Below are 26,017 nucleotides of genomic sequence, written 5' to 3' on the forward strand. Positions count from 1 at the left end.
ACTGAAAGCAGCCATTCAAGCTGAAAAAAGGAGAAAAGGCACAGGTGACATTGCACATAACGGAGATTCCCTGTCCAATACAATGGTGTTTTATCTGTTATCTGCTATGTAACCTGTGCCTCTTCTTTATTTTCCAGCTTAAATGGCTGCCCCATGGCTACACAGCAGCTTGTTTATATAAACTATAGTAGTCTTTTTGAAGCAAGCACACCAGTTTTACCAGCGCAGAGCAACAGTATATTATATGTTAATTACTTTGATACACTTTCTGTTTTGGGTGCTACTCTTCCTTAAAGCCACACTCCTTACTGACACAGGCCTGAAGCAGGTTACCTCCAGCAACCAACTTTGTCAGTAGAATGGGTTGTACTAAAGAGCTGTCGGTTCATCAGTTTTATGCCTTGCCCTGTCTTGGTCAATTGTAAATGAAGGGATTGGGAATTGGACATATCTAGAATCAACAACTGTTAAGGTATAAAGTGGTCCCCTGAGTTCTGAAGCACGTACTGTATAAAATCCATGTGTTTTAAATTGGAACACTGGAAGGGCAGCCACACCGCTTCAGCTGGAGAGGTGCAACCCCCCCCCCAGACATTTAAACTTGAAACAATAGAATGATTTCCCTGGATTAATTAACCCTGTTTCACCATCTGGCAATTTGGTGGGTGAGTCTGGGCTTGAGGACATCTGGATGTGTGCTATCAATCAGGCCCAATGGATAATGAGAAAGCAAACCTTAATGCTACCACCTACAGTGACATATTTTACTATTCTGTTCTTATTTCTGGCAAGTTTTCCTGGCTGATTCATTACAAAAATACCCCAATCTTGATAGAATGGGTTTGACTTTATGGGAGTGGAAGAACTTGACTGGCCTGCACAGAGCTCTGACCTCAACCCAAGTGAACCCTGTGGAATGAATTACAATGCCGACTGTGCCCAATCTCAATAATGGACTTGTAACTGAATGGAAGCAAATCCAACCAATAATGTTAGTGTTAATATTCTCCGAAATCACATTGCAGTAAAAACTACCTTTATCTGAAGTTCTTCAATGCTTACTTACGTCTGCGGGCATGGTATGATTGCAGACCAGGACATCCTAGTTTGGGTTGACTAAACTCTGATCCTCATGGGGGGAGTTTATACATAAAACAATATGAACTATACCAGCAATTTGGGGACTTATAGTAGGAGTTTATACACGGCTGCCATCATAAATCACAGGGCTTCGGCAGTTTGCGGCTGTCAGAGGCCTGGCTAATTCAAAAGCTGCACAGCCAGGCCCAGCTGTGCCCCCTTGATGGCGGCCCAGTTTATACATAAAACAATATGAACTATACCAGCAACTTGGGGACCTGAAAAGTAATTTTAGGGGCAGAGGCTAACAAGTTGCTCTAGGGATTTCTCTTGCCTAATTGGGGGACACAGGCACCATGGGGATGAAGATCCTGCAGCTTGGAGAAGGACACTAACTTGTTAACTTTTGACTCCTCCTCCTGCTCTGGGCTTCATCCCCTGCCTCCTCCTACTATACCCAGTTTCTTTTAGTGTCCTCAGAGGAGAAGACACAGGAAAACTTGTGGCTGGAGCAGTGATCAAGGACCACGGTTAAGATCATGCCACAGATGGGGACCATTGATCACACTCACGTGTCCCACCAGCTGTTTAGGTTCCATCCTAAAAACTCTACGTGCCCAACAGCCTTTCCGCTCTACGGAGGTCTGCAGGCTTGCTCCCTTCATTCCCTGTAGCTGTCTTTCCGCTCCACGGAGGTCTGAACCAGCTTTTATAATCCATTTTTTATCACTGTACATGGATTTATGTTTATATCTACAGGGAATCCAAATAGCCAGGGGCACCCAGCAGCTGGACGGATTGGGTGAGTAGTTTTGGTTCACCTACTTCCGACTTTCCCCCTCCCAAGGGCGCCAGCTTACTTTTCATAAGCGTTACTCCACGCGGCGCCTTTTTCGCTGAGTGCAGCACATAGGCGCGCACTTCCGGTTTCTCTCTGCTGGGCGCCATGCGTTGGTGACACGCACGTTGTCACTGGCGCCAAAACTAGCAGAGCGCGCACTTCCGGTTCTTCGTACCTCAGCCGGCAATCTCCTGCGCTCCTCAGTTCTCCCTCTCTCCTACGCGACTGGACCTACAGGTTGAGCCGCCGGATCACCTTATTCTGCCGCATTTACAGGCGAGTAACTCCATCTGTTTTATGCGCATTAGGCTGTAGAGTCTTTTCTATGCTGCACACGTGTCTTGGGGAGTTGGGATAATCAACATCTCCCTTCTCTCTTGCAGGCTCTATTACTAAGCCCTGCGCCAGGATATCCCCTGCCCCTCCTTTTATACTTGTATACCTTAAGGAGTTTAGGCTGTATTGCCACTAAGATGGCAGACAAAACAGAGGAGCCCAGGACCTCAAAGTCCTCAGCACCTTCTCGCAAGGCAACACAAGTATCTTACCTTGCATGTGCAGCGTGCAACACCAAATTTCAGAGTGTTTCGTCTGAATCTGTGTGCGCAGCGTGTAGAAACCCACCCACTCCACCTGTTGCCAACACAGCCAGGACTGCCAGCACATCTGACTCTGAATTGGTTCGTGCTCTCTCTCTCTCACTTGCTGGACTACAAAATTTATCCCGCATTCCTGAGACTTTAGACAAGGTTTTAGAGAGATTGTCTAACCTCGCAAGGTCACAAGACAACAGACCTACTGCCTCCAAACGATCCATTATTTCCCCTCCAGACTCCCCTGGGGAACAGTTTAGCCCATCTGACGAAGAGGGACAAATCCCTTCAGGTGACGAGTCAGAGGATCAACCTGACCCAGATCAGGACACTCCTAGAACTCAAAGGGAGGTAGAGGGACTTATACAGGCTGTTCTTACAACGCTTAACATCAAAGACACAACTTCGACTGTGGAACCAGCTAAGAACATTTTTAAGAGACAAAAGAAAACCTCCTACATCTTCCCAGCATATGAGCAATTGGAGGAGATAGTCAAATCTCAATGGAAGACCCCTGATCACAAATATCCAGGCGTTTTTCTCAAACCTATCCATTCCCACAAGATTGCATTGATCTCTGGTCATCACCTCCAGCGGTTGATCCACCAGTTTCCAGGCTATCCAAGGCCACCACTATCCCGGTGGCAGATGCTGCGTCCTTCAAGGACCCTATAGACAAGTGTCTGGAGGGATTCTGCAAGGCAACCTTTACAGCTTCTGGTATGGCTTTCAGACCGATCTTTGCTATAGCCTGGGTGGCCAAGGCAATGGAAGTCTGGGTAGAACAGACAGCTCAACTTATTGGGTCTGAAGACCCTTCTACCGACGCTCTTTTATCGCAAATAGCAGATGCCACATGTTATATCTGTGACGCCTCTTTAGATGCTGCAAAACTGGTGGCTAAGGCTTCAGCACAATCGGTAGCCGCCCGAAGATTCCTGTGGTTGAAGTCATGGTCAGCTGATCTAACTTCCAAAAGATCTCTCGTTAGTCTCCCCTTCCTGGGAAAACAACTGTTCGGGGCAGAGTTAGACAAGATCATATCACAGGCCACCGGCGGTAAGAGTACCTTGCTTCCCCAGACCAGAGCCAAGAGAACCACTTTTAAGAGAAGACCGTTTTTTCGGCCCTTTCGCCAGGGTCAGCGGACGAAGCCCCCAGCAGACAAGTCCACCTCTAACTTTCACCAACGCTACCAGAACAAGCAAGGTGCCTCCTGGTCGTCCTCAAAGGGTCAGGCCAAGCCCTCCCAGGACAAGTCCGCCACGGCATGAAGGCGTACCCACCCTCGGAGGGATCCCCTTAGGCGGCCGGCTAATGTCCTTTCGAGAGGTGTGGAAAGCCCAAATAAGGGACCAGTGGGTCATTCAAGTGGTCTCTCAAGGACTGCTCATAGACTTTGTACGTCTTCCCCCCCCGCAGATTTTTCGTATCCTGCCTACCCCTCAACGTTCCAAAACGGCACATGGTCCTCTCAGTAATCCAAGACCTCTGTTCAGCAGGGACTATCCAACCGGTGCCTCCAGGGGAAAGAGGTTGGGGATACTATTCCAACCTATTCACGGTTCCCAAAAAAGACGGTTCCCTGAGGCCAGTCTTAGACTTAAAGGATCTCAACCCATTCGTCAGGAAACTCCATTTCAAAATGGAATCCATACAGTCGGTCCTCGCATCCATGGAGGAAAACGAATTCATGTCAGTCATAGACGTCAAGGACGCCTACCTCCATATACCGATCCACCCAAATCACCACAGATTCCTCCGGTCGATGGCAACCATTGGCAGTTTGTGGCACTACCATTCTGACTTTCGTCTGCCCCCAGAGCCTTCACCAAGGTGATGGCGGCAGCGCTGGAACAGCTCAGGCTCATGGGCATCTCAGTCCTACCCTACCTGGACGACCTTCTCGTAAAGGGCCCGTCTGCGGCAATCGCCCAGTCTCAGACGCTCAAGGTCCTGGAGAATCTGGGTTGGATCATCAACTACAAGAAGTCCCACCTCCTTCCGACACAGACCATAGAATACTTGGGGCTGATTCTGGACTCCAAGCGAGCGACAGTCTTCCTTCCACGAGAGAAAGCCAATACCTTACAGAACCGCATTCAGACTCTCAGAACAACCACCTCGGTTCCTCTTCGCACAGCTATGCGAACACTGGGTACAATGGTCGCCTCATTCCCGGCAATCCCATATGCTCAATTCCACACCAGACCTCTCCAACACCTGATTCTCAGGCATCAACGGCGGGACCGACGGAACTTAGACCGCCTGATTGTGATCCCAGAGAAAGTTCAGACTTCCCTGCTCTGGTGGACCCACCCTCTACGAGGCTCACAGGGAAGACCCTTCCCCAACCACGTATGGACGGTGGTCACGACGGATGCAAGCTTAACAGGGTGGGGCGGTGTACTAGGAAACAGAACAGCCCAGGGCTGCTGGAACCAGGAAGAGAGACGTCTGCAGATCAACCTGCTGGAGCTAAGAGCAATACTGTACTCACTACAACACTTCTCGCCATTCCTCCGGGGCATGGCAGTGAGAATTCAGTCGGACAATGTGACCGCAGTGGCCTATGTGAACCACCAAGGGGGCACAAGAAGCCCTGCATCCCTACAGGAGGCCGCCAAGATCCTGTCTTGGGCAGAAAACAACATCCCAGAATTGTCAGCGGTGCACATCCCAGGGGTCGACAACTGGATGGCAGACTACCTGAGCAGAGAGACCTTAGACCACGGCGAATGGAGTCTGCACCAGGAGGTCTTTCAACTACTAGTAGAAAGGTGGGGTCTCCCAGATGTGGATCTCATGGCATCCAGATGCAACCGTAAGGTGCAAAGATTCGTTGCCAGGAGCGCGGACCCGCTAGCTCACGCGACAGACGCCCTAGTAGTTCCGTGGGACTTCACCATGGGCTACGCCTTTCCCCCACTAGCTCTTCTTCCGAGACTCTTAAAGAAGATAAAGAGAGAGGGAACTCTGACCATTCTCGTGGCGCCATACTGGCCAAGAAGGTCTTGGTTCGCCGATGTGGTGGATCTGTCCATCGACGAACCGTTTCGTCTCCCGGACCGAGAGGATCTGCTGACTCAAGGGCCCATCAAACACCCGAATTCTCATCGCTGGGCTTTAACGGCGTGGCTCTTGAGACCTTAGTCCTTAAAAGATCAGGGGTCCCCACGGCAGCCATCCCTACCTTGCTTCGGGCGCGAAAGCCAGTTTCTGCAAAGGTATATCATAGAGTGTGGAAAACCTTCATCGGATGGTGCGAACGACAAGACGTCAATCCACAGAAGGCAACTGAGAGTGACATACTCTCCTTCCTCCAAGATGGGCTCAGTAAGGGGTTAGCATTGAGCTCGCTGAAGGTGCAGGTTTCGGCCCTTTCCATTCTCTTCCAGAAGAAATTGGCGTTAAGGAGCCACATAAAGACTTTTTTGCAAGGGGCAACTAGGATCGTACCTCCTTATCGATGCCCAGTTCCCCCTTGGGATCTCAATCTGGTTCTCTCAGTCCTTCAGGAGGATCCATACGAACCCATAGAGGTCGTGCCGCTGGCCACACTTACTGAAAAGGTTGTCTTCCTACTAGCAATTACATCTGCGCGACGGGTTTCGGAACTGGCAGCCCTTTCTTGCAGATCTCCATTCACCATCATCCACAAGGATAAAGTAGTACTCAGGCCCACACCTGACTTCCTTCCTAAGGTTGTCTCAGAATTTCACCTCAACCAAGACTTGGTAGTTCCTTCTCTCTATCCGGTGCCCCGGAATCCCATGGAAACTAAATTGAACAAGTTGGATGTGGTTCGAGCAATCAAAGCCTACTTGGCGGCTACAAAGGATATGAGAAGATCAGATTCGCTTTTTGTGCTCCCAAACGGTCCTAAGAAGGGAACAAAAGCTTCCAAGGCTGCGGTAGCTAAGTGGATAAGATCCACCATCATCAGAGCTTATTCGGTGAAGGGCAAGGAGACTCCACTGCAGGTGGGAGCACACTCAACGAGGTCCTTAAGTACGTCCTGGGCAATTCGTCACCAAGCCTCAGTGGAGCAAGTCTGCAGAGCAGCTACTTGGGCATCTCCGCATACCTTCACGCGATTCTATAGGCTGCACACACAGGCCTCAGCCGAAGCCAGCTTCGGGAGCAAGGTGTTACAGACTGTGATTAACTGAACACCTTTTGGGGTTACAGTGTCCCTCCCTCAGGGGTTGCTTTGGGACATCCCCATGGTGCCTGTGTCCCCCAATTAGGCAAGAGAGAGAGAGATTTTTGTACTTACCGTTAAATCTTTTTCTCTTGTCCTATATTGGGGGACACAGGCCTTCCCGCCCTGTTGTACACTGCTGTGCACCGTTTTTTGTTGTGTATAGTTACTCCGTGTTGGGAGTCCTTGTTTTGAAGGTTATGAGGGGGTTGAGAGACTCCTTTTCTGTTTTGGGTTGCTATATATCTCACTCCTCTTCGGTTTGAAACTGAGTATAGTAGGAGGAGGCAGGGGATGAAGCCCAGAGCAGGAGGAGGAGTCAAAAGTTAACAAGTTAGTGTCCTTCTCCAAGCTGCAGGATCTTCATCCCCATGGTGCCTGTGTCCCCCAATATAGGACAAGAGAAAAAGATTTAACGGTAAGTACAAAAATCTCTCTTTCTTTACCAGTGCGAGTAGGAGGATTCTGTCTTACACTGTGTGTGTGATCTGTTCTAGTTGAATGATTGTTTTCATGATATCCCCCATAGTTCAGCTAGTGGGGCCAAATAACGTGGATTCAAGACACCTGCGTGGCATATACATTCACTATACATTACTAACCACAGTTTATAGACGGGTCAGAACAACTTTACAGATATCCGTTTTTGCTTGCAAGTCCAGATATGTTATTTCCAGTATGTGTCAGCTGTCGAGCAGGTTGTCAGGAGGGCTTGTTAAAAAATTTAATTATGTTCTAGAAATGTCACCAGCGTGTACAAAAAAAGAAAAAAAATGCTGATATCTACTTGCCCTTCAATTACCCGAATGCCTAAAATCCTAGGTCTCTGTGCTGTATGTCCTGTTATTATTTGTCAATACAAACAATCTTCAAAATGTATTGTATGAGGCAAAGTACATGTATTATAAGTGTATTATATATGGTTGATGACAGGCGATATGGTTTCCTTTGCTAGACGACCTACAGGCAAGTGCGTTGAGGAGACAGGACATGGAGCGGCAGATAGAGGAGATGGAGAGGCAGCTAAAGGGATCGTGTATCGGAAGCAAAGAGACAGTAATTGAACAGGTGTGTAAAGGACTTGTGGTGTAAAAGCAGCAAAAATATCTACTTTACGAAAAACAATATCATGCGTTTCACCTTTTAATGACTGCTTTAATGGACAAGGAAAATGTAAAATGCTTGGAGGTATCTTCTAGCTCACCCCCATGTGACAGAATCATGTTCCATTTACATGGTTGCAGCAGTAGAAGAACAGGTTTCCAGTATATGCAGCTGCTCCAAAGGCAGTGTAAATTGGGGCCCAAAGTAATAATAATGTCTGTCCTCCAAGGGGGACATGGGGAACGTATGGTGTCCTATCAGGAGGCAGAAGACTTGTTTAACAAATTAAGGGGGTGTGCTAGATCCACTCCAGCTGGAGAACTGTGCAGGGGTAAAGCTGGGGTGGGTCTAGCACATCTCCTTAATTTGTTGATCAAGTTTTCGCCTCCTGAAGGGTGGAGCTTAAAGGAAAACTATACCCCCCAAACAATGTAGGTCTCTATTAAAAGATACTGAGTAAAACAGCTCATGTGTAAAACCCTGCTTCATGTAAATGAACCATTATCATAATAATATACTTTTTTAGTAGTATGTGCCATTGGGTAATCATAAATAGAAAATTTCCATTTTAAAAAATAAGGGCCGCCCCCTGAGATCGTATGATTCACTGTGCACAGATACAAACCACATGTAAGGTCACATGAGCCAATTAACAGACAGAGTTCTGCCTTTTGCTTCCTCACTTCTTCCTGTTACAGTTAGTGTTGTAGTATTTCTGGTCAGGTGATCTCTGAGGCAGCACAGATAGAGTCACGAAATGGTGGCTCAAGGCAAGAGATGTAAAAGGGCAATATTTATGTAAATATATATTCCAGTTTGGTAAGATTCTTTAATATGTCATTCAATTTGATATAAACTATCTGTTGCTTAAGTATTAATTTTGGGGGTATAGTTTTCCTTTAACGCCATACATTCCTTTGTCTCCCTGACGACTGCAGAGAAAAGGATTTAAAGTCCTGTTATTTGAAGGCAGTAATTTGCTGTTTGAGATTACTCCTGGAGCTTTATAGATGAGAAAGACTGATGACGCTATTGTATGTTTCTATATATCCTTTAAAACTGGAGGGCCCTTAGAATTCTGAAATATGTTAGTTTATGACTTGCCTTATAGGTTATGATAGCGTGCTTTTAACGGTAATTTTGCACAGTACTGAATTCTGTTTTGGCTTTTGTGATTATAGCATATGTAATAAACAAACTTTTTTCCTTACAGCCTGCACATAATGTTGAGCCTATTATCACGCCATGTAATTCCAAAACAAGTGAGAGTATATGTGCACCTCAGCAGGAACCAGGCATGGAATTTCCACTGTGCTTTGAAATGGCTGATGCTGCTCCAACACTGCCAAGGTTGGTTGAACACAGAATTACAGTAAATAATTTTCTCGCCCAGACCATGAGTGCTACATTTTAACTGCTGTTTCCGCACACCATTACTGGCAACAACTGACCCGAGTGCTACTCACAAATATGAATTAGATGCAGATCCTGGAAATGTGAGTGCACATCACGAGCCTTTAGACAAAAAAAACTTTTTTTAAAAAAGAAGAAAATTTTTATTAGAAAATTTTAAATGAACAGGCCAACGTTTTGGTCTCTTTCTCAGACCATAGCAGTTATAAAATGAGCATTTTAAATAGATAAGGTATGGAAGCACTCACCCAATCACGAATAGCAAGTAAGGTCATGTGAACAGGAAATAGCCATCACATCACACCCAACAGCCCAGTTAATGTGTATAACCAAGAAAAGAAAAAGAATACCCTGTGCCAAGGAAAAAGAACATGGTGTATAGATGACCCGAGAAAATACATTGTATAAAAAACATGTAGCACAGATAACCAAAGAAACATAAAGAAATCACTTGTTAAGGCAAACATGTATCAAAGCCATACAAATGTATCTGAAACTGTCGATTGCAAAAGGCTAAGTAAGTAACAGATAATGAGATTGTAACATGTACAGAGGGGAGATCATCGTTGGTTTAAAAAAACACATTAAAGGGCAATTCTGATTTAATCCATGAGGAGCCAAGGTATTCAGTTTTTTTATCCAAAAAACTTCCCTCTGGAGAAGCAATTTGGATCCATCACCCCCCTCGCCTAGGTGGTGGGATATGATCAATTGCAATATATTAAAAGGTTGGGAGCCTATGTCCTTATTCAAGGTAATGTTTAGCCACCGATTTAGTAGTCCTTCCATCCCTAAAGGCTGTGCTTATAACTGACCGGTGCCCATCCATCCGTAATCGTAGGGTCTGGTCAGTCTTGCCCACGTATGACAACTCACAGGGGCACGTGATCAAATATATCACATGGCTAGTATTACAGGTAATATGTTGTCTAATCGCAAACCTTTTACCTGATTGTGGATGTAAAAATGATTGTCCTGGTGTCATATGTTGGCAGGAGATACAGTTAGGGCACCTAAAACACCCGGGTTCAAGACCTGTTGACCACGAATGTTTAGCAGTTGTATAACCGTTCACAGGATCATTTTTCACTAGCAAATCACGAAGATTGGTGCCACCCTGATAGCAAATCATAGGAGGATCCTGAATGATCCTAGCCAGATCCTTATCCGCTTGTATAATATTTCATTGTTTTTTAATAAATGTGCCCATATTTTTAGTGCATGAATTGTATTTTGTAGTGAATACTAAACCTGACTGGCTGGCATTGGGCAAGGTTAACCCCTGATGGCGGTTCTGCACTTTCTCTAAAGCTTCACCTAAAACTCTGTCCGAATACCCGCGTTCTTTGAAGCGGTCCCACACGTCAGAGATTTGATTATCACATACTGAATGAGTAGAATTGTTTCTCAGAACTCTACAAAATTGGGAAATTGGTAACGACTTTTTCATAGGATTAGGATGGCAACTGGCATAACGAAGGAGAAGATTTTTCTCAGTCGGTTTGCGAAACATAGAATAATCAAGTGAAGAGCCATTCACGGAGAGAGTAACATCCAAAAAAATTAATTTTAAAGGGGTGTATATCATAGGTGAAACGTACTGGACTATAAATACAGTTGAGCTCATTGACCATCTCAATGAACTGTGCTTCAGTACCACGCCATACTACCAACCAAATCGTCGATGCAACAATGAAAAAAAGAGTAGCCTATCCCTGAATTTTGGCAAGATATGTTCCTGTTCGTAGTGATGCATAAAAAGGTTGGCGTAGGCAGATGCCATGGCAGCACCCATAACCGTCCCTGAAGTCTGTAAATAATATCTATTTTCAAAACGAAAATAATTATGGGTTAATGTCAACTCCAGCAGTCTGTACATGTTACCATCTCATTATTTGTTAATTACTTAGCCTTTTACAATCAACGGTTTCAGATACATTTGTATGGCTTTGATACATGTTTGCCTTAACAAGTGATTTCTTTATGTTTCTTTGGTTATCTTTGCTACATGTTTTTATACAATGTATACATAACATTAACATACACCATGTTCTTTTTCCTTGGCACGGGGTATTCTTTTTCTTTTCTTTGTTATACACATTACCTGGGCTGTTGGGTGTGATGTGATGATGATTAGAGGGAGACCGAAACGTTGGCCTGTTCTTTTAAAATGATATATTTATATAGTGTCGTTCTCTAGTATAAGTAGCTGATATCGTGTCTATAATTGAGACCATTTGGAATCCTAGTTTCCAATTTAAGGATCCAAAATGCCTCTCTAAGGTTCAGTCTATGAACAATATCGCCACCTCTGGTAGGAACCTTTACTTGTTCGATTATTAAAGGGGTTGTTCACCTTCCAAACACTTTTTCCAGTTCAGTTGTTTTTAGATTGTTCCCCAGAAATAGACTTTTTTTCAATTACTTTCCATTATTTATTTTTTACGTTTTTTCCAAAATCTAAGTTTAAAGTTGGATGTTCGTGTCTCTGGTGTTTGAGTCTGGCAGCTCAGTAATTTAGGTGCAGACTCTGATCTGTTACAATTTTGCAACATTTAGTTGATCCATTTCTCAGCAGCATCTCTGGAGTATTAGCAACTATTGTATCAATTCTAACAGCTGCCTGTAATGAAACCCAGAGAATCTGCTCAGCAGGGACAAAGAGAAGAAATGTATCAACTAAATGTATCCATTTACAACAGTTTACAGGATCGGCGACCCCTCCTCCCAGAGCTGCTTCAGAAGGAGAGAAATGACACTTTACACTTCAATATTAGAAAAACTGTCACACATAGAAAATAGAAAGTCATTGGAAAAAGTCGTTATTTCTGGTGATCTATCTGAAAGAGACTAGTTGTTTGAAGGTGAACAACCCCTTTAACTTGAAGATCTTAGATACCATTAGGCGAGCAAGTCCTGAAGTGTTTGCCTACCGGGGTAGTGTCTTCCCTGTGGGTTTATCCCCCCTGAAACGTTGATGCACAGGTGGTCACTTTAAATAAATGGGGTAAGCTCCCCACCTGCAACATACATGGTGTTGTGCTATTCTCTTAAATCTTCTACATTGTACTGACGAGTGACGACCGTCTAGAGAGATCTCCACCACCAGGGCAGGAAGCATTGTGGAAAGGGTGAGAGGTGCGGTTCATCTACACACGCATTCTAGGAGGTCCACTACACTTTTAGTGTTGCAGTTATAGAACCCTCTATTTTGAAATAGTTGACCCGACACATTGGATTTAAATTCTATGCCAGTTGCAATTACTTGACATGTCTTACATGTTTTGGCCCATATATACACACACACACACACACACACACACACACACACACACACACACACACACACACACACACACACACACACACACACACACACACACACACACACACACACACACACACACACACACACACACACACACACACACACACACACACACACACACACACACTCTGCATATCTGCAAATAAAACCCTAATTATGATTAACTTTTTAAGGATGGGGATCCTGCCAGTATCAGATGTACTAGGGAACAATCACAACTCATCAGGTGAGTTATACTTCTAACTTAACCCTAGTTAAACAGGCCTTTATGGCAAAATAAATTATTTTTTTTGTTTTCAGCAGGGATTGATTTTTATATTTTTCCTTTTTGTACCTTTCCCTCAACATTGCATTAGGTTTGTCGCCAGCGCTTTCCTGTGATATGCCCTTTACAATATTTGATGAATCTTCAGAAGCTCTGCCTAGCATGTAAGTTTCTGGCTTAACATCCTCTGTGCTTCCTAAGATTTGTAAATAAGCTTATCCTACATCACTGTAAAGACTATCAGTTTGGGCTAGCTCTGTAGTCCAGGTATGCTTCACTCACTGTCACTCTGTGTACAACAGCAGTGTTGTTAATGTGGGATTTTAATATGTTCTGCAAACAGTTCATTATTGTCTATACCCTATGTTTTGCGAGTGTGTGTTTTTGTATTATTATTGTCTATACCCTATGTTTTGTGAGCGTGTGTTTTTGTATTTTTTCACCACTAAGTTTATATTACTATTTTGATCAAATGATTCCTTACTGAGCTGCAATATTTTCAGGAGTGTCCCGAAGACAATTGCTGCACCTGTACGCCGCCCGCTTGCTGTTGTATCTAAGACAAAGTCAGAATCCCAACTAACCGTAAGGAATAACTTTCTAACTTGACACGTCATTAACTACACATCTGACTGTAGGAGTCACAAGCCTAACATCTACTGTAGTTGCCTGCAGGAAGTATTTAAGAACTACTTCATTTTTGCTCTGTAGTTGGCAAATGGAAATATTGATAGATGAATGTGTTATTGCACCCCTTAAACTGCCAGCCTAGGAAAAGGCCATTGGATGCCTATATGGTTAATACAGTCCTGTCCTTACCTCCTGGCAGCTGCTTCCAAATCAGTTGAATGGGGAACAGAGTGCCTGGGATAGATGTGAGGATTGTTTAAAAATGCTAGAGTGAACGTCAAACCCATCCTGTCTGACGTAACCAGCCTCTGAACGAAATGCCATATTTACTGTTTAAATGAACGTAATGGCACTGCTGATGGAGCAAATGATAAAGCTCTGATGTTGACATTCCCCATAAAAAACTGCACATCTTTAAACAATTCTGAGCAATTATAGTACACAACAGCAGATTAAAGGGGCAGTTAAATTTCACAAAACATATTGTTGACGTTTTCAAAAGATTTTCAATTTTTAAAAATGAATTTTTTTCCACCCCCCATTAGCAGCTTAGTTTGCAAGGCTTTCTAAACTGTTACAATTTGAACAATTGGTTGATACATTGCTCAGCAGCAGCTTCAGCCCTATTCAGCATGCTCCCTGACTGTTGCTTTCAGTTGCCAGCTCCTGTATTCATGTATTAGTTGCTGGACTTTCCCTGATGCTGCTGTGAAATGTATCACCTTATGTATCAAAGTGTAACTGTTCAGAGAGTCAGCAGAGCTCATGAGTGGGGACATTTCTGGTACATTGGAACCAGAAAGTAATAGAAGGAGCCATTATTTATGGTACAGGTATGGGATCTGTTATCCCATAAACTCAGAATTATAGCAAGGCAGTCTCCTATAGACTCCATTTTATCGAAATAATCAAAAATGGTTTCCTTTTTCTTTGTAATAATGAAACCGTACTTTGTACTTGATCCAAACTAAGATATGACTACTCCTTATTGGAAGCAAAACCCACCTATTGTGTTTATTTAATGTTTACATGATTTTCTAGTAGGCTTAAGGTATGAAGATCCAAATTATGGGGGTTGGGTTTACTTTATATGTCCCAGTAGTCTTGTATGTTGCTGCTAAGCAATGTAATCTCTCCAGTACGAGGTCCAATCTCTTCAGTTTTATATTTAATTTGTCCTTGTAATCACATGATATATACTCTGTTGCATAAAATATTTGTCCAAGCCTTCCCAGTAAAAAAAAAAATACTTTCCTTTACAACACATCCCCATATTTTTCCTGTGTGTGCATCAGGTGGCGCAGACCTGAATGGGATTTATCAGGCAATGCATGAAAAGTCTATCGTTTCCCTTTAATTCCATATGCTAGGTTCATATGTTTTAACTGGTAGAATACTCAGCCAGTTGGTTCTGAACACATTTAATTGAAACCTTGCAATGCTAATATTTTTAAGGATACTCTGGATGGAATTGAACATTTAAATGAAGAGGCAATTGTGTGTGGCTCCGGTAAAAACAAATCCTTATTCCCTGACCCAGAAGACACTTGTGATTTTGTGAGAGCTGCACATCTGGCATCAACACCTTTCCATAGGGCCAGGGATGAATCGGAAGAATCCTTACAGCGGAACTCAGCAGAGAGATTACCGCTTCAAGAAAAGACACCTGTGTGCGAGGAATCCTACAGACAAGAGCTCTGCATAAAGAAACTAAGGTGAGACTTGAGCTGCAAAGCCCATACACCCGGTTTCCCTGAACTTTTATTGTGTATTTAAGGTGTTCTGCATTTGAGCACACCTTAAAGATGCACCCAACAGTCGTTTGTTTGTCAGGAGCAGTAAAATTACCGCACCCATGCCAAATGCAGTTCGATACATTGTCAAAAGGGAGTTGACGCAGGTTGTCACTTTGAAGATAGATTCCAACATCCATCGCCGAAAGTAAGTATTGCCCTCCAATGCCCCGACCTCACTGGGCAAACATTCTACGTGGGCTTGAACACAGCACACATTGGACAGGTCTTTTAAGACAAACTGTGGGCCTGTTGGTAATGCTAGTGGTGAAAAATCTTGAATATAAAAGGGGTTGTGTACCTTCCAAACACTTTTTTCAATTCATTTGTTTTTAAACTGTTCGCCAGAAATAGACTTTTTTCAATTACTTTCCATTATTTATTTTTTATTGTTTTTCTAAAATCTAAGTTTAAAGTTGAGTGTTCCTGTTGTTGGTGTTTTAGTTTGGCAGCTCAGTAATTCAGGCGGGCGGGTTCGGGCCGACCCCTGGATAAAATGGGCAGGTGCGGGTCGAGCTCTTCTCCTGCTCTCCCCACCTGCGACCTAGTACTGCCGGCTTCTGGCTCCGGAATTTATAGACTTCCGCCTGACCCATCCCTTTTGTGACATCACTGCGGCTCGGGCGCAGGTCTATAAATAAAGGGGAGCAGCGGGCCCGGGTAGGGAGTGGGCGGGTTAGGGTCGGGTGCAGGTCGAGAAATTCTCGACCCGCACATCACTAGCGCAGACTCTAAACTGCTACAATTTTGCAACATTTAGTCGATACATTTCTCAGCAGCATCTCTGGAGTATTAGCAACTGTTGTTTCAATTGTAACTGCTGTCTTTAATGAAACCCAGAGATTCTGCTCAGCAGGGACAGGGATAAGAAATGTATCAACTAAATGTATCCATTTAGAACAGTTTACAGGGTCGCCGACCCTCCCTCCCAGAGCTGCTTCAGAAGGTGAAAAATGACACTTTACACTTCAATATTAGAAAAACAATCACACATAGAAAATAGAAAGTTATTATTTCTGGTGATCTATCTGAAAACAACTAGTTGTGTAAAGGTGAACCACCCCTTTAACTGCTAATACAAATCTAAGCCACTACTCCTGACAAAATTCTGTTGTCGTTGGGAAGGAAAGCCTAAGGCAGAGGATCCCCAATCTTTTTTTACCCATGAGCCACACACACAAATGTGAAAAGAGTTTAGGAACAACACAAGCATCCACAATGTTCTCAGAGGTACCAAATGAGGGCTGTCATTGGCTATTTGGTAGCCCCTACAGGAGGCTCTGTTGGCAGTACATCTGGTTTCTATGTAACCAAAACAAGCCAGGAATTTACAAAATAAGCACCTGCTTTGAGGCCACTGGGAGCAACATCGATTGCGGTTGATGAGCAACACTTTGCTTGTGAGTTACGTGTTATGTGTGTGTTTTTGGTAAGCAACTGAATATTAATCTGAACTATATTGCCACGTGATGTGTTGGCAGTGAATTGCTGTAGCAACAATGCACAAAGCTTCTTAAATAATGTTTTATTAAATACATTCTGTTAATGTAGTTAAATGAATGATACCATTTTACATTGCTGATGTCTGCCATAACTATTATATTTAGCTCTAGTTGTCTGGACTAAAAATACAAGTTGCCTGCATTTGCAAGGTGTTTCAGTGCTGGTTGTTTTTTTTTCTCTCTCTCTTTTCTGAAGGTTTTTATTTTGCTGTTTTATTTATATAACTGTACAGTTACATAATCAGTGCTGGTTGTTTGTCTATAAACGTTTTGGGTTCCCTTTCTAATGACCCTCTGATTGTATCCAGCCCCATTTTAGAAGCTAGCCAAGAAGATACACGCACATCGGTCTCCTCAGTGTCCTCCATTTCAAGCACAACGAGCATGTTCACTTCCAAGACTTTGCCACTCTCAGAGAAGCTTGAGCTGGCCACTCAGATTACAGGGGTGTACGAGTCTGAGCCAACCACAGGTAGGTCTAGACCAGAGTTTATAACCTGCTTTCCTCTATCCTTCCATAACCATCATCATAATATACGACCCACACCCATTCAACCATTTTGTCTAAATTATACCTGCCTGAGTATCCCACAGTATTGAATAATGCTGGGCTAATGCTGGATGTCCAAACATCTATTGTAAATAATCCATCAGATTGTGGGTTGAGTGGCCCCTGTCATTGCTTTTATCTATATTTATTTCGTCCCAGAAGAGCTTCCTCAAGCAGAAGAAATTGCAGAATTGCATAGACAGTTATTGGAACTTCTGCCAGAGCTGCTGGTCTCTCCAGAGATCCAACATGAGGTTGGAACAATGCCTGATCTGAAAGAACAAGAAGAGTTGGTGTTGGGTAAACAAACCTCATATACTATTACTGTGCAATTTTATCATCAATACAGACACCCTAAATATAGGTCTACACAATATATGCCAGATTTTGTCCACCTTGAAACACTGTCACCATTTATTAACACTGGGAAAATTGTACCTGGCCGGTAACACCTGGCAGCCAAGCACATATTTGCAGAGTGGGTATTTACCAGAAAAGTTGTTGTTATGATCCTGTTGCCGTTAAGAGAATAAATGCATTTTAAACCTTTTTAAAACATGGTTGATCGGCCACTATATAAACTGTCGCTTTTTAATTTCTTTTCTTCTGAACATCCTTATTTACAGGTTGTGAAACTTACAGTCTGAAAAATGAAGTTATCCTTCATCCTAACAGCAAGATGTTTATGGGTGCCCCTGTGGATTGGGATATGGAAGAGATGAAGGCATTTGCTCTAAAGGTAGGTAACACCTTCCTAATGGCATCATTAGATTCCTGACCCATAATTCCCCGTAGGTAATGCCAATTAGTTAACCTGCGGATTCCTCTTCTTTACTTTCTTTGGTGGTGCAGGGCTTTGTCTTGTGCATGCCTGTGGGCATTTCTCTCACAGAAAGACAGGAGACAAATATGAGTTCAGTTATAAAGTGCTCCTGCTTGTAACAGCACCTGACAAAGGTGATGCACTATACCCACAAATTTGTATACTGTATCTTACTGCAAAATTACACCACATTCACTGCTCTGCTCTGGAAAACAGATCTACATTTCAAATGAGTACTTTGCAATGTATTAAATGCAACATGTTAATGTGTGATGTGTCAGTTTAATTATTATTTTTGAGATTCTTGTTCAAATGAAAATAGTATTTGTTTTTTACTTTTATCATAATTGACTGGCTTTATTTTTATGTGGCTCTACAATATATACTCTCTAGGTGGATTACCAGCCAGTTCCATGGGATTTATATGTTACATTGCAGTTGAAGGAGCGCCTTGGAGACCTATTTGAAACATTTTTCATGGAGCAAACAAACAGTTTCCTCTACCAGAATGGGTGCATCAGTCTCTACAAGGACATCAACCGTTTCAGTATTCAAGTGAGTGTGAATGAAATGATTAGACCCCTGCTTTTTATTAAGGAAAAGCCTTTATGAAATGATTAGACCCATTCTTTTTATTAAGGGAAAGCCTTTTCCAACCATGGGTCTTTACTAAAGGCACAGAGAGAACAAAGGTGCAACATGGATTTCTATAATCTGTTCCTAGTGTAGCATTGCATAATTCAGCTGTTATTTACAGGGCTTATTTTGTTCCCGGTGGCTGACGTGCCACCACCTTGTGCCAAAAAAAAAAAAAAATTACCACCCAATAAATGCCCCTTCAATTTATGCATTTCAAGCCTGCAGCCAAGGTCTGCAATTTGTTGATGGACAAACAAATGTCTTGAGGCATGTCGGCAATCCATTTATAAAGTATAAGTTGTGTTCAGTATTATTTAAAGGGGAAATATTCCTTGTTTAGAAATATATAACACACTATAGGATGTTCTGTACATCATCTGCTATTTATGAGCTGGCGCATCCATCACTCATGAGGAAAACTCATGCAAAAATAGAGTCTTGTACAATATTATAGAATCACCTGTTTTCCTGATTCGTTATATTTATTGATGCAAAAGCTTTACTACAATTGAATATTCAGCACTTATTCTCCTTGCACTCATATGTATTTGCCGCTGCCATTTTAAACACTGCAGTGTCCTCTCCCATTGCCTATCCCTCAGTATGCACATATGTGCCCTTGCTCCTACGCTGACGCCAGCCTTTTTCACTAAGGGCGAAACAATACAGGCAAAACAAGGCATGTGCTGGGCTAGGACATATATGTGCATGCTCACACCCTAAAACAAATGTTTTTGTACATTGAACTGAGTACTTGTAAAAAGAATGTCATGACAAACTGTATTGATTCTAGACAGAGCACAATAAGTTAAGTTGGCATAAATCCTAGAACATGTGTTTAAAAAGTGCAGACTACATGCATATTGTGTGTGTGTGTCTAGAGCCCAGAGCCCATATTAATCAAGCAAAACAGCTAGCCTTTAGTCTAGACTTCCTATTCACTGATTTAAGTTACTTTCATAGGGCAGCTACAGATTATTCTCCTGAGCATGAGTTTAATGTCGAGTTCCCTGTTTCCAGGAGATCCTTTTGGATTCTGAAGAACTTATCAAGGAAGTGATTGTGCTGGTGACGTACAACTTGTTAAGCCTGGTGGAAAAACTTCATTCGGTGGAAATAGTTCATGGAGATTTGAGACCAGAGACTCTGCTACTGGATGACAAGTAAGTTTTCTGGTTTTGTTTTAATATCCGAATCAAGAGCCAATCCTTATATGCTTATTAATGGTGCTTAGTGATGTCATCCTTTATAACCTGTGCTTAGTGAAGTCATTTGTTTCAGGTGACAAAATGAAATGTATGCTTAAAAAAAATGTACCACTGTTTTATAATGAGAAGATGTTAGAAGTAATCAACTAAAAGTATATGGACGGCACTTCTGGGCAAGGTTTTTATTGACAGATTGGCTGAACAATGCCTAACTCGTTTCGGGAATGGATCCCTTAGTCATAGGCTCCATTCCCGAAACGTGTTAGGCATTGTACACCCAACCTGTCAATAAAAACCTTACCCAGAAGTGCCGTCCATATATTTTTAGTTGACTATATGTTGCAGCCGGGACACTGAGGATTTGAGCACTTGGCTCGGGGAGTAGTGAGGAGCTAGAGGGGGTCTCCCTTTTGAGTTTTGATGTTAGAAGTAACCTCTGAGTTCCACGACCTGATTAACCCTTCAAGTGCCACAGATGTAGATTGTACATTCAGTGGCACTTCTGGGCGGAGAAGCGTCTTTAACCTCACAATTTGCAAAGTATTCACACATGTACCCACTTCTGTAAAACTGATCAGTGTACTTTTCAACAATAAATGGTTTTTGTGGCATTATATACTATAGTTTATATAAACAAGCTGCTTTGTAGCCATTGAGGCAGCCATTCAAGCAGGAAATAAGGTTACATATAGGGAAAAAATGGATCAGCGCCTTTGGCAACGGAGTCGAACTCGCCAGAAACAAAAAGAAGGGGAGAAAAAAAGAGAGAATCGACATATAGTGTAATATTTTTGGAAATATTCGTTTTACACCAGATGCTTATGTGAAAAATTTCTATTTTATTGTTTGTTTCCCTTTTTCCAAAAATTCCTTTTATTTTAGTCCTCCATTTCGGGGGCTGTGCCTAATATTTAATTTTCAGCATGCATGTGCGTCTTCCACCAACAAATGGTTAAAGTGCCTACTTACAAGACTTTTATTTTTTCAACCACATATAGTAGTGTTTTCCTTTCCCTTTACGACAAATTTCTGTGCCTTTCGCCAAACAACGGCTTAAGTGCCTACTTACAAAACCTTGGTATATGGCTCGCATGTAGTATTATTTTACGACCCTTTCTTCTTTTCTCAGTTCCTCCAATCAATCCCACATGGAATAGAGACGTATATTGTGTAATACGTTTTAATAAATATTTAAAAACTTTCATAAAAAAATTTTGCACTCACATTTTAATCGGGTTTCACAAGCATTTCTATAAAATCAGCTGTCCTTTGCAGGTTGCCCAGGTCTTTCTGGGGTAGGAATAAAAAAGCCGGCTTTTCCTATCCCTCGTGGTTGCGTTCCTGCTGGTCAGCGTCCTGTCCCCTACTGCCTGACGCGTTTTGCTGGTCCAATCTGCTTCCTCAGAGGCATGGGGATATCCGTCGCATAATTTCCTTAAAAAGCCGATCCTCGGCTGGTTGCCTTGCTTACCGGTTGTTGGAAATAAGGTTACATATCACTTAACAGATAAGCCCTATCCACTACAATGGTGTTCTATCTGTTATGTAACCTGAGCCTTTTTCCCAGCTTGAGTGGCTGCCCCTTTTGCTGCACATCAGCTTGTTTATATACAACTATAGTAGTATTTCTGAAGCAAACACGCAACTTTTACTAGTGCAGAGTATCAGTACATTATATTTGAATTATTTTTCTGGTGTTACTGTTCCTTTAAATACAGAGCAGCTGGAGTCTGAGTTTGAGCTACCATAAACTGTGGAGTCGGAATTTAAGGATTTATGTAACAACCCTGGCTTTGTAGGGTGAAAGTATAAATTTAGGCACAGTGCACACGGATAACCAAAAAACAATGCCTGTGTGCTGGTTATAAATATTAATAGTAATAAGCATAAAGAAAAACCGCACCAACAGGTCTTTATACAAAAATAAAAAAAAACTTTTATTGATCAACGTTTCGGCTGGAGCCGTCTTCAGAAGCAGTCGAGCCGAAACGTTGATCAATAAAAGTTTTTTTTTATTTTTGTATAAAGACCTGTTGGTGCGGTTTTTCTTTATGCTTATATATATATCTATATATATCTATATATATATATATATCTTGTTACCGGAGTGAAATTACACAAATGTGTAGTTTTCCTAGGTAAACTAAAGGTGCGCCCCAGGAAATGCCCTTAAAGTGAGGAAAAAATGTTTAAAAAGAAAAATAAGCGCAAATGAAATGCAAAATTCACTTAAAGGGTTAAAAGCACGCAGAATGTGGCCTTGTGTCTTTGTATTTTAAGAAGGGGTACATTTTTCCCTATATAAACCAAGCTGTAGCTTATGACAGTTGCATAATAAATGACCATTATTACCCCTTCTTTACATTTGTAGGATTTTTGATTTGTCGTCTTCCCTGGAGTTGGAGGGTTTATTTAAGATGGTAGATTTTTCCCACAGCATGGATCTAAAATTATGTCCCACAATGAGCTCATTACGAGGTTTTCCTATTGCCCAATCTGAAAGTGGTCAACAGTTTCTCAATCCCCAGTCCTCTCCTTATCAGGTAAGTGTTCTAAAACTTACACTTTTTTAAAGGAGAAGGAAACCCTTTTGGCGCAAAACCCCTCCCCCGGCAAATGCCCCTAAGTTGCTACTTACCCCTCGGCGCAGGTCCTCTCCCGTGGAGTTCGCAGGCGCCGCAGTCCCGCACTAGAAAAGATGGCGACTGCGAACTCCACGGGAGAGGACCTGCGCCGAGGGGTAAGTAGCAACTTAGGGGCATTTGCCGGGGGGGAGGTAGGCCAGGAGGGAGGGTGCCTACAGGGGGGGAGGGGTTTTGCGCCGAAAGGGTTTCCTTCTCCTTTAAACACTGTATTTGTTGCTTTAAATAATGCAAAACAGTACAATTGAGAATATTTCATTTTAGTGTTCTTGTACCCCCTGGGGTCATAACTTGCCCCTTTTATCTAACTTTTTGTTAATAAACTGCAGCCAGAAAGCAAGACGGGACTCTGCTGTCTTTTTAGCTAGGAATGAGCTGTTAATACCCTCAGCTGTTATATCACAAATAGTGATGCTATCTTTGTTTTTGTTACACTGGTATGTGTTGTTTTTATGTACAAGTAACCATTTTATTTGGTTGGTATGCTTTTAATACACGAAGTATGTTTAACATCCCAGCTCTGCTGGTTATTATGGGTTTGTGCAAGGACAGTAATGTAGAGCCCCGATATATGCGAATAACAAAAGATCTGCAATCTGTTTAGCAGGGTTGACAAGAAAAAAATTCAGGGCTTCTGTAAGAAATCAAATCAGTACTTTGACTTGTAGAAAGAGCGTTAACTGGTTATTTATTTTTATTATTGTGGAATGTATATTATGTTTGTTTCTGCTCCCCCCAGGTGGACATTCTTGGCATTGCAGACCTGGTTCACCTAATGATTTTCAGAAAACGATTGCAATTAAACCAGGAAAATTCAGTCTGGACAATTTGTAAAGAGGTTCCTAGGTTAGTTATAAGACTGAACTAGATCAGACATTGCATCACATAAACAGGTACACATGTATACTGCCCAGTACTAAAGAAAAAATGTTCTGCTGTCCCAGCCTCTGCCAGTATGTAGCACTTGCAGTACCTTTTCTGAGCAAGTTAAGGTTGGAAGAACAATTTCCCTTTCATTTGCAATATCAATCTGTTTTTGACATCAAAATTACCTTTCCTACATCACATTTCCAATAACATGGATTTTTGGCATACATTCCTAAACACGGAATGGACCAACGGGACCAGGTTTTATTTTACCTGTTGGAAGCTCCATGGCTGACTTCTTTGTAACACTAAAAAATTTAGGTTGATGGACCATGTTAATAAATCTACTGTTGTTTAGGTGGATCAGTTCCCCTTTAATATTTTACTTGGCAAAAGTTTAAAATAGCTGAACTGTCCCCATTCATTTGCTGTCTCTGTAAAAGAGGAAAGTGGGGAGAAAGTATACAATAAAGTAGGGGACCTGTTATCCAGAATGCTCAGGACCTGGGTTTTTCCAGATAACAGATCTTTTCATAATTTGGATCTTCATACCTCAAGTCTACAGGCATAGGACCTGTTATGCAGAATGCTTGGGACCTGGGGTTTTCAGGATTATGGATCTGTAATTTGGATCTTCATACCTTAAGTCTACTAGAAAATCATGTAAACATTAAATAAACCCAATAGGCTGGTTTTGCTTCCAATAAGGATTAATTGTATCTTAGTTTGGATCAAGTACAAGGTATGGTTTTTATTAATAACAGAGAAAAAGGGAATCATCTTTAAAAAATTTAATTATTTGGCTATAATGGAGTCTATGGGAGACCACCTTTCCGTAAATCGGAGCTTTCTGGATAACGGGTTTCTGGATCCCATACCTGTACTAGAAAATCCTGTAAACATTAAATAAATCCAATAGGCTGGTTTTGCTTCCAATAAGGATTAATTATATCTTAGTTTGGATCAAGTACAAGTTACTGTTTTATTATTACAGAGAAATAGGAAATACTTTTTAATCATTTCGATTATTTGATTATAATGGAGATGACCTTTCTGGATAATGGCTTTCTGAATAACGGATCCCATAACGTTAATACAATAATAATGCAGGTTTATCACATTCTTTTCTAGGCTGCGTGGCGGAAATCTCTGGAACCAATTCTTCACTAAGATCCTAAATGCAGAAGGCCCAAGCACATGTGTTCTGAGGGAGCTGAAAGCAGAAATGATGGAACTATTTGACAGCGGCTTTCAAGACAAACTTTGTAACTATTTCATCCAGTTGGAGATGAGACTGAACCCCTTATGAGAAGCACAATGGCTCCTGCACAGTCAAACAAATACAGGAACATTGGACTTTATTGTACTGAACTGTGCACTGTGCTGTCACCTTGCTCTAGTGTTCAGTGTAAATATGTGCATTCCATTGGAAATGTCTGCAGGTTAGCTGTTACATGCTTCCTTCATACATTGATATGGGCACCTGTAGCCCCAATGATGCAGATGTTCCTGTGTTTTTATATTTCTATTGTCTTACTTTGTCTCTGAATTGTCTTCTGTTCATACCTGGCACTTTGCTTACTAGTGTGCTGTTATCTATGTATAAGACTGTGGATACTATTAAAACTCGCATAACAACATCATTTAAAGGGAAATTCGTTTTGTGTTTAAACAAGTATGAATATAGAGATGCCCTGAAATTTCAACCCTAATTTGCCTATGCAGATCAGGGCAAGGAAGGGCCACAGAAAGAATCTTCCACTTCCTTGTTATATGGATTTGGTTTGGCCAGGCACTTATATTCGGAGAAAGGCTGAATCCCAAACTGAATTCTGGATTCTGTCTATCCATGGTATGTATGGATAGGTGCACACTGGTGACCTTTTGTAAACTTTATTTAATTTATATTAAAAGGGGCAGACAATATTTGTCTCTTTTTAAGAGCTATAAAAAGACACACACACACACACTTCCCCTTTCTTTATATCTTTCTTTCTTTCTCTCTCACACATACACATACAGGCAAGCATATATTTTTAGTTCCATCAACTATATAAGGCCTTTGTCCTCTATATTGTATGCAGCTGCTGTACGATCTTAACATACTTAAAGAGATACTGAAGATAGAGAGCGAAGAAAAAAGGGACCGCTACTGTTCACCGCGTTCTCCCAACCAGGTGCTCCGTCAAGCAGTGTCCCCACTGCTAACTTCCAACAGAATCAAAAACCAGCAGACGGCACTTCTGGAAAGGGTTTATTGGGGTTGCTGCTGCAAGACCTAACGCATTTCGGGAGTAAATCCAGCAGCAGCCCCAAAGAGATACTGACACCAGAAATTAAACCATTTTTATATCTATCATAGTATTGGCTTTGTTTGCTACTTATAATTTTGCCATAAAGTATTTGTTCAAAGCTTTTACGTAACCCATCTGTTTCACCGTGCTTGTCTATGAGGGGGGCTGCCATATTTATGCAGCAGGAGTCCGTTAGCATTAAAAACTTTAACTGACAGACTGAGATGGGACAGTCAGGTTG

The 26,017-nt window shown here is 42.2% G+C and overlaps 1 protein-coding gene across 1 annotated transcript in view; it reads left to right on the forward strand.

The window, feature by feature from the left end:
- The window catches only part of bub1b.L (BUB1B, mitotic checkpoint serine/threonine kinase L homeolog), a gene marked incomplete in the record, with an annotated part of 41,472 nt that extends 16,348 nt beyond the window's left edge, over positions 1-25,124 (forward strand). Inside the window, 14 exon segments of the mRNA NM_001085888.1 lie at positions 7,674-7,786; positions 9,036-9,172; positions 12,737-12,789; positions 12,920-12,992; positions 13,332-13,413; positions 14,914-15,173; positions 17,062-17,225; positions 17,463-17,603; positions 17,930-18,042; positions 18,520-18,681; positions 19,786-19,928; positions 22,345-22,516; positions 23,355-23,461; positions 24,614-25,124. Coding sequence (NP_001079357.1) covers positions 7,674-7,786; positions 9,036-9,172; positions 12,737-12,789; positions 12,920-12,992; positions 13,332-13,413; positions 14,914-15,173; positions 17,062-17,225; positions 17,463-17,603; positions 17,930-18,042; positions 18,520-18,681; positions 19,786-19,928; positions 22,345-22,516; positions 23,355-23,461; positions 24,614-24,791 — 1,898 coding nt within the window.
- Positions 25,125-26,017: the final 893 nt, after the last annotated feature.

Source organism: Xenopus laevis, chromosome 8L (genome assembly GCF_017654675.1).
Source record: "Xenopus laevis strain J_2021 chromosome 8L, Xenopus_laevis_v10.1, whole genome shotgun sequence".
Classification (NCBI taxonomy): domain Eukaryota; kingdom Metazoa; phylum Chordata; class Amphibia; order Anura; family Pipidae; genus Xenopus; species Xenopus laevis.